The 16,442-nt window shown below is 37.5% G+C and overlaps 2 protein-coding genes across 2 annotated transcripts; both read left to right on the forward strand.

Moving 5' to 3' along the window:
* Positions 1-1,019: 1,019 nt before the first annotated feature.
* LOC116262549 (ubiquitin-conjugating enzyme E2 28) lies at positions 1,020-7,235 on the forward strand. Its single transcript, XM_031642007.2, has 5 exons — positions 1,020-1,275; positions 1,925-2,003; positions 3,939-4,066; positions 5,527-5,631; positions 6,781-7,235. Exons 2-5 carry the CDS (start codon positions 1,934-1,936, stop codon positions 6,922-6,924), a joined length of 447 nt encoding a protein of 148 aa, XP_031497867.1. The 5' UTR covers positions 1,020-1,275; positions 1,925-1,933; the 3' UTR covers positions 6,925-7,235.
* A 1,581-nt stretch (positions 7,236-8,816) lies between these two features.
* On the forward strand, positions 8,817-16,138 carry LOC116262547 (ubiquitin-conjugating enzyme E2 28-like). The gene is made up of 6 exons (XM_031642006.2): positions 8,817-8,957; positions 9,037-9,139; positions 9,734-9,812; positions 12,678-12,805; positions 14,360-14,464; positions 15,737-16,138. Exons 3-6 carry the CDS (start codon positions 9,743-9,745, stop codon positions 15,878-15,880), a joined length of 447 nt encoding a protein of 148 aa, XP_031497866.1. The 5' UTR covers positions 8,817-8,957; positions 9,037-9,139; positions 9,734-9,742; the 3' UTR covers positions 15,881-16,138.
* Positions 16,139-16,442: the final 304 nt, after the last annotated feature.

Here is a 16,442-nt window from a genome sequence, read left to right on the forward strand (position 1 = left end):
TCCTTTTCAATCGTACAAAGATTCTAAAACAAGTTTGGTAAACTTTGATGGTGGTGGGCACATGAGAAAGCCAGTGGTCTCTCAAAAAACACTTACCATTAAAAAAAAAAATCAAGTTAATGAACGAGCATTAGTGATGCCAGATGTTGTAAACGATATATCCAGGGAAAACTAATACAAGTAACCATCCATTATTTCATTTTACTGAGGTGCTATGATTTTGGTTTTGTTCTAGTGGTCAGAGGCATTAAGATATTAAAATTGATCAGCTCATATACCTGATATCAGGACAAAATAGTCGTTTCACTAATCAGAAAATGACCTTCAGTTATTTGCAATATTTAAGTTAGTTGTTTTTCCATAACAATGTCATGAAATTATACACAATATGTATTATGCACATTCTAGAAAAAAAAAGTTATTGAGATTTAGTCGAGCGATGGGAGTAGCTAGCTTTTAAGGAACATTAAATTCGGAAAAGGGAAAGGTGCACAATTAATTTTGCTCATGGATATTAATACATTTCAATTGATGCCATGCTTAAAAAGTTGATTAGTATTCTTGTTCGCAACCATAAAGAGAACACATAATGTCGACACCACATTCCAGCGAGTTAATAAAATAATAATGATCTCAACAGAAAAATTTTCAAATATCGAACCTAATATACTGCAGTTTGACATATTCATGCCTGCCAGCTCGTAAAGAATGCATGGTCATGTAACTGATAAAGATAGACTGATCTCATTTCAACATCGTTGTTTATTAAATGATTAGTTTTAATTTTTCACAAAGAAATTAAGAGTACTTTTGGTCCTATCGTACAAAAGAAGCAGCTTTTTGATGATACGACTAATTTGGAGCACTTAAGTAAAAAGCAAGCTTGAGCATAAATTTGTCGCCGGTCAGTGCCAATAACAGCAAAAATAGGCATCAATTCGTCAATTTCCTAAAAGTTGACTCGAGGTCTAGAAAGATCCAAGCTAAAAGCAGAAGAAGAAAAACTGGTTTATGGCTGGCATTCTATCGTTCTCTCTCTCTCCACTCTCTCTCTCTTCAAAGGAAGGAGGAAAGAAGAGGAGGAGGCGGAGGAGGGGAAGGGTTGCACCCTTCGTTGTCTACCCACTCGCGATTCCCTTTGCGTGTTTTCCCAATATTCTTTCTCTACAAGAGGAAAAAGATTTCTTCTCGGGGATTTGGGTGTTGGTTCTTGGCCCCTTGGCCTTTCCCCTTCTTTCCATTGATTCCCGGGCTTGCAGATCGTCGATCATCTAGGTAATCTCTCTCTCTCTCTTTCCTTTTTTTTTTTCTTTATCCCAATCGCCCTGTTAATCAATATATGTATTTTATGTTCATATATTTCAGCGTAGAGGAGACCTTTCTTGGATTTGTAAAACAATGACGAGGGTTTGTCTTGTTTTCTAAACACGAGTTGTTTGGGTTTCGGGTTCGTGCTTGCTTCGCGTTTGTAAACGAGAGGAGAGATCTAGGCCTCTGTTTTTTTATCGTGGGGATGCGTTTCGTCTGGCCAGGGGCTTTTGGGTGTTTCTGTGCTGTGCGAACAGAAGGAAGATTACTATAGAATTGGATGCACGGCTCGCTTGTGACTTAGGTTTGACCTTTGCGTTGGCTGCTTGAGAGATTTAATTTTGGTTTTGTGCCGATCAGAGATATACCGGTGCTGGTAGCTTACTTTGAGGTTCTTTTTGTTTGTGGTATCTGGGAATTACTTTACGTGGTTTTAGAAGATTGCGTTTGCGAAGTTGGTGTCTGTTTCTGGACTGATTTGGTTGGGGGTTTTGGTCAAATTGTTTCACTGTTGTTGGTTTCTTGTTTTGACGTTTTTGGTCCTGATATGAAGCTTCCTCATTTAACTAGGTGCGATATTCTTCTTTTTTTTGTTTCGTGCACTTATTATTTACAGATTAATTCCATGGCATCCAAACGCATCTTGAAGGAACTTAAGGACCTTCAGAAGGATCCTCCAACGTCATGCAGTGCAGGTACTTTTATTCGGGCTGTGTACCATGTGAAAATATTTGTTCTACTAAATTTGAAATCAGAAATCCAAATATGAAATGTCGCAGTTGTAGTTTTTATCAGTTGAACGGATGATCGATCTATAAACTTTTTTCCTTTTTTGAGTCTTTCCTTATTTAATGGCATGAATAAGTGGTACGAGAATCAGGTTTCACATTTTACCAATTCTGGTGACTTTGAGGCTGTTCTATTGGATGCATACTGTTTATCCTATAACAATCGTTGGATCCATGTTTCTTTTTTCAACAGTTTATTTATGTAAACATTAAAATGAAAACTTACTATTTGTTTGCTTGTTTGCTGAACGGTCTTTTGGTAGGAATAAATTCAAGGGCCAAACCTCTATGGTTACCTTCTGGAATAAAACGTATTAGGTACTTGGATGGTAAATATGGGTAATCCCTGTCATTTACTAGATTTTTTTGTATTGTTTGTTTATCATAGATGAGTCGATTGGCTTGGGGAGACAACTTTATTCATTTGTAGTTGTGTCAGGTTCATCAATTGCAACAGGACCAGCTTTTATGAATGCCAGTTTGGTTGCCATGTGACTGTGAGCCTTCTGGGATTTGAGGAGCTTATTCTGGATCTGGAAACTACCAGGTAGACTTGGGTTGCCTGTTTTGGATGCCTGGCCTACTAGTAAACGAAGTGAAGAAATAGTGCCAGTAATCCAAATTAGAATTGGCTCCAACAACTGGGCTCAAATCCTACAACAAGCAGATTGGTGAACATGAATATGAAAATGGTTCCCATTATCCCCCTTTCTTTCCCATCTGGTTGATTGCGATGGAGAGTTGTGGTTAGGGAGAGGGGCGCAAAGAGCAAAGGGTTCACGTCCAGAGTCAGGTTTAGCATTACCTGCCTTGTGTCAAAGATGTCCACTCTGAGTTTTATTTGGCTCTGGAGCAAGGAAATTGCAAATTGCAAACAAGTCTATTGTAGCTCCATCTCTGGCAAAGGGAAAACACTCTATCTTAGTAAAACATAATGGTTTTAAACTTTTATATGGGGATTTTAGGTGGACTTCCTCTTGCAGATTTAATATGCTTATAGAAAGTATAATTTGCAGGAAGACTCATGATACTAATTGTTGCGGCTTTTGTTACTATAGTTGATAATCACAAATGTCATTCTCGGTCCTCGAGAGGTTCTGTTTAGGAAAATCCCAATAATAAAATGTAGATAGTTAAAAATTAGGAAATAATGTGTTTTCTGCAGTTTTTTTTAAGGAACATTCACAAGCATTCATGAAAGTCCTTTGAATCATAAAAAGAAATGGCAAGGGAAAAAATGCAGGTAAAGGTTATTGTTATATTATCAAAAGAATACTATATACATAAAGGATATATATTTTTTCTCTAAAAAAGTAAAATATCATAATATTACTGTGATATTTATTTTCTAGCAACATTTTCAAAATGTCACAACTTACAATACTTTTCTGATATTATAATTTAAGTTTGAAATGCCTAAAATATTTCAAACTTTTGTAGATATTTGTGATACTGCATGACTGTTTCTGTCATTACTGGTAACTCTTTCTTGTATGTGTTCTCCTTTTGAGAAATCTGTGCTACAGCCTTAGGAAGAGAAAATAATAAAATCTATGGTTCCTTGTGTTTTTTTTTTTTTTTTGGTGTTTTTGGTTACTGCCTTTCGTTTTTTGGTACAATCAATTGCTAGTGTGTATACTATACATGAGAATTAGGTGATCTTTTGCCATCTGAAATTAAAGCTTCTTATATGTTTGATTGAATATGCAACCAACTAGATTTAGTCTATTTCACTTCTTGTTTAGCACTGTAAAGATGAGTTCTCCTAATGATATGCAGAGTTGATCAAAAGAATGCTGATGATTAATTTTCTTTTGATGCCTAATTGTCAATTACTTGTAGGTCCTGTGGCTGAAGATATGTTCCACTGGCAGGCAACAATTATGGGACCTCCTGATAGTCCTTATGCTGGAGGCGTGTTTCTAGTCACAATTCACTTCCCCCCTGACTATCCGTTTAAGCCTCCCAAGGTTATATTTTATATTTACTTTATTTCGGATGTGATGGATGTATTTTGTAGGTTTCTTCTTGAAAAATATTTTATCATTTGCAAACAGCTACCAATAATAATGATAACTTGTATTTCTTGTTTTCTAATTATATGAAGGTGTACTTGATTGCAATATATATATATATATATATATATATATATTTACTTGGGTTGTTTTTCTCCTTGAGAAAAATCTTGTATGGCACAGTTTCACAAATAAATATTAGGAGATGTTTGGCACAGCGTGTGAATACTTTTGTTGGTGATTCTCAATGGAAGGGTTCCCTGTAGCATTGGGCTCCCTCACTTCTGGCAGAAGAGTTGTTCTAAGGGGAAATAAACAATTTTGTTTTAGATGTTTACTTCACAATCTTTTCATGTGTCATCTTTATAAGGGTAAAAATGGAACTTTCCAAGAAGATTGAAAGCCTTTTCTCCTCCAGACTGTTTACTTTAAAGCATCTCTCATCATGGTTTATTCATTTAAGCATCAACCAATCCTGTTGGAAAATTTTCTTTGAAAGTTTTAGTTGGTGCTCTTTGGAGTGCTTGTACTTGTGGTACTGCCTTATTGTTGTTACTAGAATATGGGGACATGATGACCTGCTAAAACGTTTGGACTTAGGCTGATTACTTTTTGTTGTTGATTTTGGAATATTCTTGTCTCCCTGGTAGAAGTAGAACCAATATCTATTCTGGTGACTGGATCCTTTTAGTGTAAAGTCAGGACTAGATGATCACGAAAATTCTTTGAAGAATTTTCTCCTATATACTCATTCAAATGGTCTGCTGCATAGTTAGCTTGAGGCTTGTCATCAGGGAACTCCAATACTTTTGGTGGAACATGTGTCTCTTGTTCAAGCAACAACAGTTTCAGCGTTGGTCCAGTAAAATTGATTAAGGATGCCTCTTATTTGTTTGATGAGATAAATGGCTGTGTTTTGCTATATAACAAAATTGTTTGGAATATTCTCGTCTCCCTGGTAGAAGTAGGACCAATATTTATGCTGGTGACTGGATCCTTTTAGTGTAAAGTCAGGACTAGATGATCACAAGAATTCTTTTAAGAATTTTCTCCTGTATACTCATTCAAATGCTCTGCCGCATAATTAGCTTGAGGCTTTTCATCAGGGAGCTCCAATACTTTTGGTGGAGCATGTGTCTCTTGTTCAAGCAACAACGGTTTCAGCATTGGTCCAGTAAAATTGATTAAGGATGTCTCTTGTTTGTTTGATGAGATAAATGGCTGTGTTTTGCTATATAACAAAATTGTTTGAAAACAAGATATTAAATGTCTGCATTTGAAAGTGTCTTTCACCACTAAGGATCTTTCACACATGTTATTTTTTCATTTTTTTGGGTAATTTTTCTGCTTCGTTTGCAGATTTATTTTTCGTATCATTTATGTTGTTAAAAGTTCTATTTTTTTTGAACTGTTAGGTGGCATTTCGGACCAAGGTCTTTCATCCAAACATTAACAGCAATGGGAGCATTTGCCTTGATATCCTGAAAGAACAGTGGAGTCCGGCTCTGACTATTTCAAAGGTCTATCATGTGTTATCTCTATATCTTGCTTGTGAATATAACCTATGTTGCTTCTTAATTGTTGATACAAATTTAACAGCTCAGTCATGATTAAAATTTGTAACGTTCTATATGACTCTTAGTTTTCTATGTTTTGGTTTCAGCTTCTGTAAAAGGTCATTTTTCTGTCGTCTGCATTTGTTGAAAATTGAAATAGCATTATAACAACTAATGTGCATCCATGCACATTAGTTGTTGTTTGCCATGCTCTATTGGCTCTTCATGTAACGTTCTATATGACTCTTAGTTTTCTATGTTTTGGTTTCAGCTTCTGTAAAAGGTCATTTTTCTGTCGTCTGCATTTGTTGAAAATTGAAATAGCATTATAACAACTAATGTGCATCCATGCACATTAGTTGTTGTTTGCCATGCCCTATTGGCTCTTCATGGTATTGAAACCTCTTCACGACTTATTCTTGGATGTTCTCTCTAATGCATAACTTAGTTGGACAATGACACATATATGGTCTGTCATGTGACTTTTACTATTTTTCTGCCCTTTAATCTTTCTTTGTGTGTGCTTTTTTTTTTGTTTCACTCCATGTTCACCAATTTTTGCCCTTCTGTTTTGCCATGAAGTCCTCCTTTCTATTCTGGGGTTTTGATTCAAGTTCTACTAGTTATATTTTGCTAAACTTTTTTTTTTTTTTAAAATCCTATTTGTGTTCCACTATCAAAAGCTTTTAAGAAAGCAGGCTTATAATTCTGGCACTTTGCTTTCATATGTACTCTACTTAATTGGTAAATGTTCCACTATCTTAGCCGAAGTGTCTTGGATTGGACATTCTTCTAAGCACTATCCCCTGTGCACATGTTGCAATCAGTTGGTCAGCCTACGTTGAGGCTTTTTTGATAAATACGAGGAAAAAAAATGACTTCATGTAGTCTTGGCGAGTTCAAATATCCAGCTCTGCAACAAATAAAAATGGTGGAAAACCATGTAGATTTGGTAATACGGTGCTCATAGGTTGTCTCCACCTTACATCTGCTACAGGATGGATGGGAATCATAAAGTTGCACAAATGTTCTCTCTCCCAGTCAAGAGCAATTTGTATAAGATTATATAAATGATTATTTGATAAACTTGCTGAATGAATGTTCATTTGGCAGGTTCTGCTTTCCATCTGCTCGTTGCTTACAGATCCCAACCCAGATGATCCGCTTGTGCCTGAGATTGCTCATATGTACAAGACTGATCGAGCTAAGTACGAGTCCACTGCTCGGAGCTGGACACAGAAGTATGCCATGGGCTGATAGTTTCCTTTGTAGACAAGCAAAAGACTTGGTTACAAATGTTGAAAGCCAAGGCCTCGGCTTTCTTTATGCAAATTCTAATCCTCCAAACTAGAAATTGAGGAGAGCTGCTCTCTCCAGATGATATGTTGCTTCTTTGTTTTCTGGGGTGCATGTTTCTCTTATGAACCTATCTCCATCGTGCTTCCAGATAATTTCCATGGGTGCTGTACATTTTGTTAACTAGACACAGACGCATGTCTCAGTCTGATCCTTGGTCCTTTTTGTTTTCCAGAACATAAAGGGGTTACCATGGGAGTTTTTCTTCTTTTTCCCTTATTGTACATCTTGGTGGTGATGGGGAGGTCTGGTCAGCCACTCTTTCTCCTTAAACTGTCTCTCGAGTCTCAACCATGAGCTTCATTCATTTGGCTGTCAGATAATTTTAGGAGGACAAGGGGAGATTTAAAAATGGAGTCACTTGATTTCAGTTGGCTGTCATAGATGGGGCCTCTGTCAGGCATCATAAGGTCGGTACAGGTTAACACTTACCATGGTTGACAATGACTTGTTTATCGCTAGGTGGATATGCGTCTTTCCTGCTAGGCTCAGCAATTTGAATGCCGTTTCTATGGATGGGATGTTCTGAATTCGTTTGAGCTTTTAGACTTGGTAAGGTAAGCTTAAAGGCACCCAACCGTTGCACAAACACGCGCACTTGTCCAGATCATTGAGTATGGGGGCTGGCATGAATTACACAAGAAATCTGTAAATAAAATTGCGCTGGATGTGTGTGTGTGTCTCATATATATATGATATATATGTATGTATGCATATTAATTATTTGGATTTAGCATAGGATTAGGGCTGAGAAAAGAAATATCTAATTGGAGTAGCATTAAATATCAAACTTGGAGTTGGATTTAACTTCAAATCTGAATGAATGTTTACACAAATTCAAGCCCTTCATTACATGAAAAAAGTGGACCATGTCTAAGAAATCGGCACAAAGTATGAATTTAGGAATCAACTACTTCTCCCTCCTTGTTGTAAAAGCTAATTTTTTGATATAATTTTTAAAGACAAAAAAGTCGAATAAAATGTTGAAAAATGATGCCGAGCTTTTGGCCAAACTAGTTCTCACTGTTTTACCAAAATTTCCGTGGATAATAATGTGCATAAGTTTAAAAAAAAATACACCTTTTTAAGTTTGTACATTTGGAATTATTTTCATCAATTGATTTTTTATCACCAAAAGAAGTTTGAGAATAGATCACGGCTATTCAAAAGCTAACTTCATAGATCACTGACCAAATCAAAATGAGAAAAGTGACATATAAGCCGCAGAATCATATTCCTTTTTATTTTATTTGATGGTGCCTCGTTGGCCTTTACTTTTGGAATTGTTGGTGGTGTTTTTAAATAGAAAGTGAAAAGGTAAGGTGCTTACTATTCCTGATCTGATCTTGATGGCAGAGAAAAGCTGAAAACGTGTGCAATACTAAATCATAAAAAGGAATTGCTAAATGAATGCTTACACCGTTATTCCCGTTGGAAATTTATTTAATAATCACTTCCCAATTTGTTAGAAGGAAAGCTTTTCTAAGATTCATCCGCACATTCATTCTAACAGTGGCCCTAAAAGGAGACGAAATATTTAAGTGATCGTTATCTATTAAAATTTTACTTGGAGCCATGAGAGTGTTGCAGATTTTTTTTCAAGGGACAATTTGTTTTTGAAATTGCATTCGACCCGCTCAATATCCTCTGATTTCTGCCGACTGCGCGTTAGAGAGAAGGAACGGTTCGACTGATGCCTATAACATCAAACATTAATTCGGAACTCCCAACTAAAAGGTAAGCGTAAGTCTGTCAATATCAACAAGTCGGACATAAATTTGTCAATCTGTTGAAAATTAGGGATGAATCTGAGAAAATCCTAGAACGGAGAACAGTGCATAAAGAACGATGGTTCTCTCTCGCTCTTTCTCTCTCCGTCCGCTCGAAGAAAGATCGGCGAAGGAGGAGGGAGAGGAGGGAATCGGCTCTAACCTGTTCGTGTCTCCCCACCAGCGATTTCTTTTCTGCGCTTTTGTCAAAGTCTCTTCCTAACCGGAAAGACGATTTCTGTAGGGCTTTGGTGGAGGCGGCGCCGGCAGCGTTGAAAATAATCTCTCCTTTCCCCTTCTTTATCCCAGTACCCGGGCTTCTTGATCGTTCGTCGTCGATCGTCTAGGTAATTTGTCTCTCTTTCTGATTAAACAATCTGACAATCGACGGATGCATTTTGTGATCTGTCTTTCTGAATTAGGTAAGCATGTTTGATCTTGTAGAACATTTTATGATCTATCTTTCGAGGTTTCTAGCTGCTTTAGGGTTTCTGTTCTTGTGCAAGGAGAGAAGATATCAGGACCTCTGGTTTTGGTTGGGTATTTGAACATTTTATGGTGCAGTTCACTGTACCTTTATGCTGTGCCAACTAGGGGAAGGTTCATGCAAAACCGGTTGCAGGTTTCTGTTGTAGGTGAGGTTTGAATTTTTTTTAGTGTGCTGGGGAGGTGAAATTTGCGGGTTTTGAGCCGATCGAAGATTTACTTGTGTCGAGACTTTCTATTGGGAACTTCTTGTGTGTCATGGTCTAGATGTTGGGTTTGCAAACTTGGTGTTTGTTTTTTGGGTTTCTCTGCCTAGGGTTTTGGGTCCAACTTGACATGCTGATTTATTCTGTATTGTTGGATTTGGTCACTGATATATTATGTTGGTTCTAAAATATTCAGCTCTTCTTTCTTTTTTCCTTTTTTTCTTTTCCCTGCTTCCGTCGTTTATCCAGATCAATTCCATGGCATCCAAGCGCATTTTAAAGGAACTTAAGGACCTGCAGAAAGATCCTCCAACCTCATGCAGTGCAGGTATTTTTATCTGTTACGTTACAGCGTTCTACTAAATCTCAAATGCTGCCGAAGTCCATTTTCCAGCTAGCTGTATATAACTGCAGATAGCTCACTCTTACTAAAGTGTTGCAAAAGGTCGCAATTGTAGCTCGTGAGATGATCCACAGAGAACTTCCATTTTTTGTTTCTTTCGTTCTTAATGCCTGGGAATATGAAGTGGGTCGAAGCTTCGGTTTCATATTTTGCCATTTTGGCCATTTTTAAGCTGACAGTTCATTATGTAAGAATCTCCCTGTTCCAACTTGCAAGTCGCACTTCTTATTGACTATCAAATGAGTTTTTCAGTACCTTTTTTTGAGGGTGTATATCGTATGTAAATGGTTTGAAATATCAGTCGCATGAAGGTAGGTGGCTAGTCATCGTTGAGATGTTCTCTATTGGACACATGACATGACACTAGTAAGAGGAAGCCCATTCTGAAAAGTTTTCATTGGGATGCAATACTTTTATCATTTTATGGTTTTATATTACTAATACTGGATACATGTCACAAGCAGTTCATGTTCTCATCATATCAAGCCGTGGCTGCATCCATGACATGTTCTCATTATAGCGACCTTTAGTTGTGTGGCAGCCTTTTCAGTGTATGTTCCATTTGGATCATACTTCTGGTGTCAGATTTTATGCACAATTGGAAGAAGTAATGGGAAGGACGATGTTTCATAACCATGAGACTTTGCTTCGTAAATGGCTATATTCTAAGTCACATGGGTACTTCAGTAAGGTCAGGTCCACGTACCCGTGTCGCCGTACCCGTACCCAAAATGGGTACTTTGATACTTGGGTGCCTATAGGTCCAAACTGCTTAATTTTACTTTGATTTAATTTTTCCACCTTACATTTTATTCTATTCTTTGGATGTGAAAATTTGATTGATGTTCATATTTGACTAGGGGGCTGCTTGGTTGTCCATATGTTTAAAGTTTTTCATAGGTTTTTTAAACACACTGCTGCAAGAGCCGTTGATATATATATTCTATGTTATTTATTTGTTTATGTTGATGTATATTCTTTATTTTGATACATATTTTCTAAGTATTTCTTATTGTTTATATATATATACGGCCGTACCCCTGCACCCAAGTTTTTTGAAAATGGTCAGTACCGGCACCCGTACCCGTACCTATGTGACATAGGCTATATTAGACAGAGATCCTGTGATTTGGTTGACTTATTGGCCTTTATATTGCACATGCTCTTCACAGATCTGCCTCATGGCATACAATTAGATTAAATTTACCACCTTCAATCTTAGTGGGCTTATGGTTTGTTAATTGTGTGTGGAAGCTATTTCTAGTTTTTTTTTTTTTTTTTTCCATATGGATTTTGAACTATGTTATAAGTTATGGCCATTTGTAGTTACAGTAACTGCTTTGTTGTTTGCTATTGCTTCTGATATATACTGAAATATGTGAGTTTGGTGTTACAGCTCTCAAAGGTTCATGAATGATACTTCTTGGCTATATTTGCTGCATCAGTTTTCCTCAAGAAAAAAAGTTCTTTCTGGCATTGGTGTGAAAGGGCCTTCTGAATCACCCCTTGAGTCTTCTTTAGCTTTTCCAATATTGTTTCTGTAAACATCAAAACGGAAACTTAGTTTGTTTAGTTCATCGTCAAGGTCCATGATGGGTTGGTTGAAAAGAAGTTCTAGATCATTTGAGGCCATATCTCCATGGTTGCTTTCTAGAATAAAGCTAGATTGTTAAAATGGTGTGGTAAGAACTTCACTAGATTTTGAATTGTCTGGTGAACACAAAGAGTCACCTGAGTTAAGGATTCCTAGCTAAACCACTTTATTAGGTTCTAGTTACACTAGATTCCTTTGTAGCCATAGCTTGCTTTATCAGTTGCAACTGGACCAGCTTCATTGCTTGCCAGTTTTGCCCTGTAAATAGCCTGGCATATGAGGAGCTTATTTTGGATATGAGAAGGTTCTGGATATTACAGGCAGACTTAGTCTGATAACCTTTTGGTTGCGTTGTGTGCTAGCAGAGCAAGTTCAGAAATGGCACCAAAAAAACTAACCTAGAGCAGGCACCAACAACCAGGTCCAAAACCAGTGACAAGCAGAGTAGCAGAGATGAATATGGGAAGCAAGGACAATTGTGAGCACTTCACTCTTGTTTTTCTTCTGGTAGGTTGTGAGGGTCATATAAAGAGCCTCAATGCTACAATTCAGGTGGTTGGTGACTGCCTTGGATCCATGGCATCCACCCTGAGCCATACAAGGCTCTGCCACCAGGCAAGTGCAAATGAGCAAACAAGCTTATTTGGCTTTGTGAGGCTCTGCCAACAAATATAAAAAAGGGCCTGTTTCATTTAGGAGAATCTAGCACTTGCATTTATAAGTTGTTAGCTTGACATATGTTACCCGTCTGATCGGTTAGGAGAACACATGAGGAGTAGGAAGGCTCGTAATACTAATTGCTGCTGCTTAGCACTATCATAATTGATGAGCCGTTTTATCTGCATTCTCCTCTGGATAAATCTAAGCTATAGATTCAAGAAAGAAAAAAACTTCAATTCCTGGTTATCACTCTTCGGAAAGAAAGGATAGTCCACATTTTTCATTCTTTTGGTTGCTGCTATTTTCCTCTTTTTATTTTCAAAGTAATTTGATGGTATGTGTAGTATTCAGGGGATTTAGGCAGTCCTCTGCCTGAAAGCAAATTTTTCCGTGTTTTGTTTAATTTGCAGTTTTGCACTCTTACATGGGTATGTGTTTGATTCTTGTTCTGGCACTTGCATAATTGAATTTTTATGATCATTGGGAGTTGGTGTAAAATATGTGGATGATTAACATGTTCTATCAAATGCCTGCAGGTCCTGTGGCTGAAGATATGTTCCATTGGCAAGCGACAATTATGGGACCTCCTGATAGCCCTTATGCTGGAGGCGTGTTTTTAGTTACAATTCATTTTCCACCTGACTATCCTTTTAAGCCTCCCAAGGTTATATTTTATTTTCTTGTCATTTTGGGGCACAATGCCTATATTTTGCAAGTCTCTTCTTGAATAAGGTTTTATCTGCAGCTGGCTAGTGTAATGATGATTTACATCTGTATTTTTTTATTTGTGTGAAGGAGAAGTTTGTTGCAATCAAGAATTTTTTTTTGCTTGGTGGTTTGCTTGCTTGAGACAAAAGTTCTAGTTGGCCAATAACCTTAAAGGGGTGTTTGGCATACCATAAGAAAGCTTTTATTGGTCATTCTCTGTACAGGGTTTTCCCTACAAAAGGGTCCTCACTTCTGCTGTCAGACCTTGCTTGTCGTTAGGGAAAAAGATTTTTTGAAGATATTCTTTTCAATTTTTTATGTGCTAGTTATGTAGGGAGAATTGTGGGGCTTAGGGGCTAAAGTTTGGGTAAAATGACTTTTTTTTTCTCTTCTAGATCATTTGCATCAAGCATGTAGCATGGTGTATTGTGTAAGAAGATGCATGTGTGCATTGTTCTCTGGAGAGAACTTCCTTTTAAGCTTTAGTTGGTGTTTTGGAGTGCTTATACCTAAATGTATGCTTTGTTGTTGTTGTCATCGAAATGTGGGTTATCCTCTGTGGATGGATGCACATTTATATGAAGGCACTAAGTGCAGCTTCTGAAAAGCATCGTATTTGAACAAGCATTCTGTTTCCTTGAAATGTATCCTGCTCATCTCTTGAAGCTTTGTTCCTTCTGATGGTATAGCTGGTCCGTTTTGAAGAATATAACCTAGATTGGTTCTTGCTCTGGAGTTGATGTTGAAGGTAGCACATGACATGCTAGTGTTGCTACACTTAAAGTATAGTGGACTTCTGTATCGCTTCACAGAGGCTTTCTTGGGCTGGATACTGATGCTCTCTTGCTTATTGTGTTCTTGCTTAAATTCCATATTTCACTTGATAGGGAAAGAAAACCACTTGAACTTTTTGAAATTTGAGAAATTTGGTTTGAAGCCTTGAACATTTGTAGGACGGTCGAATTTTAACTCATTTAGTTTTAAACTTCCTTTTGAACATTAGACTTTATTAATCACAATTTTATCTTTTATCTGTCTTTTTAGACAGTGTATTTTATCCTTAAAAGAAGTACAATCAATCTCCCGTGCTAGTGGCCGGATACTTTGAATGTAAAGTTCTTATTAAACAGGGTAGGCATTGCAAAAGAGTTTGTCCTGTATATACTTGTCCAAACACTCATTGAAGCAATAAATCTGAGCCTTTTCATCAGAGAACTTCAATATATTTGGTGAGACTGTGTGTCTCTTGCTCGAGAAATATTGGTATTAATGTTGCAACCGGTTTTGTTCAGCGGCTAGATTCTACTACAGACTTCGTCTTTGTTTAATTAGAAGCAAGAATTTTAGGTTCCCTGCATTGAAGATGTCTTCAACCACTAAAGATCTGAGTTCGTGATATTTTTTCTTGTTTTACTGAATTTCCTCTTCTCTTCTTTTGGTGTTGTTTGCAGACTTCATTCTTCATTTCATTCATGTTGTTAAAGAGTTCCAGTTTTCTTTTGAATTTTAGGTGGCATTTCGGACCAAGGTTTTTCATCCAAATATTAACAGCAATGGGAGCATTTGCCTTGATATCCTGAAAGAACAGTGGAGTCCTGCTTTAACTATTTCAAAGGTCTATTTTATGTTTTCTCTGTAGCCTGCTTGTGAACATAATTTATGTTGCTTCTGAACTGTATATGCAGATTTACCAGCCAATCATGTGGTCGTACATGGGAAAACCTAAACACATGTGCATCTGCTAAAATCTACTTCATATCATTTGTCGATAGAGGATAACTTATTCATTGATGTATTTTGTTGCTCTTTATATGTTTAACTCTATCCATCTAATTTGTTCTTTTCCAAAACACTTCTCTCCCCTGCACTGCTTGGCACTTGCAACTTACAAGGGCACTTTCCATGTTATGCTGTTAACATGGGAAGACATGTTCCCACGTTTTAAGTTTTAACGTGGGGGGCATTCTGGTAAATTTTACAGGGCGAGGTTTTTCTAGATTCTGCTTTTGCTCTTATAGGGGGAGGGGATCTTCCATTTAATTAGCAGGGGTATTTTGGTTATTCCAGCCACAACACATGGTCTCTTGTTAGGCTCCATAACGTATAACCTGCTTCCGTGCTCCTGCAACTTATATGACATTTCACTTAGTTTATGATGTTTTCTTACTGTTTTTCTGCCTCCCTAATCTTGCTTTACACATTTTGTTTGTTCCACCTCCATGCAAGCTCATTTCATTTGGTTACAAATATCTGCTCGTGAAAGATGCCAAACTGGAGAATTTTCAAGTCTTGTTTCCTGTATTGTGGAGCCCTCCTCTCATTATTTTCTCCCCGTGTCTTCCTAAAAAGTTCTATTAGTTACATGTTGCTAGTTCCTGCTTTTTTATCCTGTGTTGTCTATTGTGGTTTCTTCCACCGTCGGAAGCTTTGCCTGTCTCTGCTTACTGATATCTCATTCCAAAATTTTTCCAAGCTGCAGGCTTCATAGTTTTGTTCCTTCTGTCTTCGTGCAGCCTTCATATTTCTCCAGTGTGTGTGTTCCAGTATTTAAAATGGGAAAACATGTTTCTGTGCGGTAACCCCTGTATTCTTGTTGCAAACAGTTCAGCCAACACATTATGAGTCTTTGCTTAATAAAGAAACAATAAAATTCATGGTCTATATTACAATGGAATTAGGAATGCAGATTGGTTATAACAAAAACGAAGAAAAATGATTGAAGATCGTGGAGGTTTGGTGATATGATTCTCGTTAGCTGTTTCTACTCTACATATTCCACAGGATGATGGAAGTCGTAACGTTGAAAGTGATTTCTGTTCAGACAGTATTTTTGCGATATTATCAATGGCCATTTTGTTTTAGTACTGAATGACATTCTATTTGGCAGGTTCTACTTTCCATATGCTCGTTGCTTACAGATCCCAACCCAGATGATCCGCTTGTGCCTGAGATTGCTCATATGTACAAAACTGATCGGGGCAAGTATGAATCCACTGCTCGGAGCTGGACACAGAAGTACGCCATGGGCTGATAGGCTTTCCTTTGTAGACGAGCAAAAAACTTGGTTGGTCTCGAACATTGAAAGCCAAACCCTTGGTTTCCTTGTGCAATTCTGGTCCTCTAAACTGCAAAGGGGGAGAGAATTGCATTATCTGGATGATATGTTGCTTCTTTGTTTTCTGGGGTGCATGTCTCTGTTATGAATCTGTCTCCACGGTGTTTCCAGTCATTGCATTAGGTGCTGTACATTTTGTTAACAAAGAGGCCAACGGATGCATGGCTTATTGCATCTGAATCCTGAAAGTAGCTCTTAGGGGCATCATGGCAGATTTCCTTCTGTTTCCTGGTAGATCAGGTGTCAGCGGGCAAGGCCTTAGCTCAGATTTCAGTTCATCGTAGCATTAGAAGTCGTGTTTCCAGTGAATATAAGTATATCCAAGATAGAATTGCTGTATTTCTTCATTGCCAGGTCCAAAAAAGTTGACCATGATTGACAAGTGACCCGTTAGCGGCTGTGTATCCCTTGCTGTGAGGCCCAAGTAATAGAACTTGTAAGACTTTCTCACTGAGGCAATAAGGGGGTTGAGAGTTCT

The sequence above is a fragment of the Nymphaea colorata genome, chromosome 10 (genome assembly GCF_008831285.2).
Source record: "Nymphaea colorata isolate Beijing-Zhang1983 chromosome 10, ASM883128v2, whole genome shotgun sequence".
NCBI lineage: Eukaryota > Viridiplantae > Streptophyta > Magnoliopsida > Nymphaeales > Nymphaeaceae > Nymphaea > Nymphaea colorata.

Excerpts from the sequence above, each read along its gene's own strand:
- LOC116262549 (XM_031642007.2), top strand. The coding sequence starts at position 1,934 with ATGGCATCCAAACGCATCTTGAAGGAACTTAAGGACCTTCAGAAGGAT. Across the intron at positions 4,067-5,526 it reads ATCCGTTTAAGCCTCCCAAG|GTGGCATTTCGGACCAAGGT; the intron begins GTTATATTTTAT and ends TTGAACTGTTAG. Across the intron at positions 5,632-6,780 it reads CGGCTCTGACTATTTCAAAG|GTTCTGCTTTCCATCTGCTC; the intron begins GTCTATCATGTG and ends TTCATTTGGCAG.
- LOC116262547 (XM_031642006.2), top strand. The coding sequence starts at position 9,743 with ATGGCATCCAAGCGCATTTTAAAGGAACTTAAGGACCTGCAGAAAGAT. Across the intron at positions 9,813-12,677 it reads TCCAACCTCATGCAGTGCAG|GTCCTGTGGCTGAAGATATG; the intron begins GTATTTTTATCT and ends AAATGCCTGCAG. Across the intron at positions 12,806-14,359 it reads ATCCTTTTAAGCCTCCCAAG|GTGGCATTTCGGACCAAGGT; the intron begins GTTATATTTTAT and ends TTTGAATTTTAG.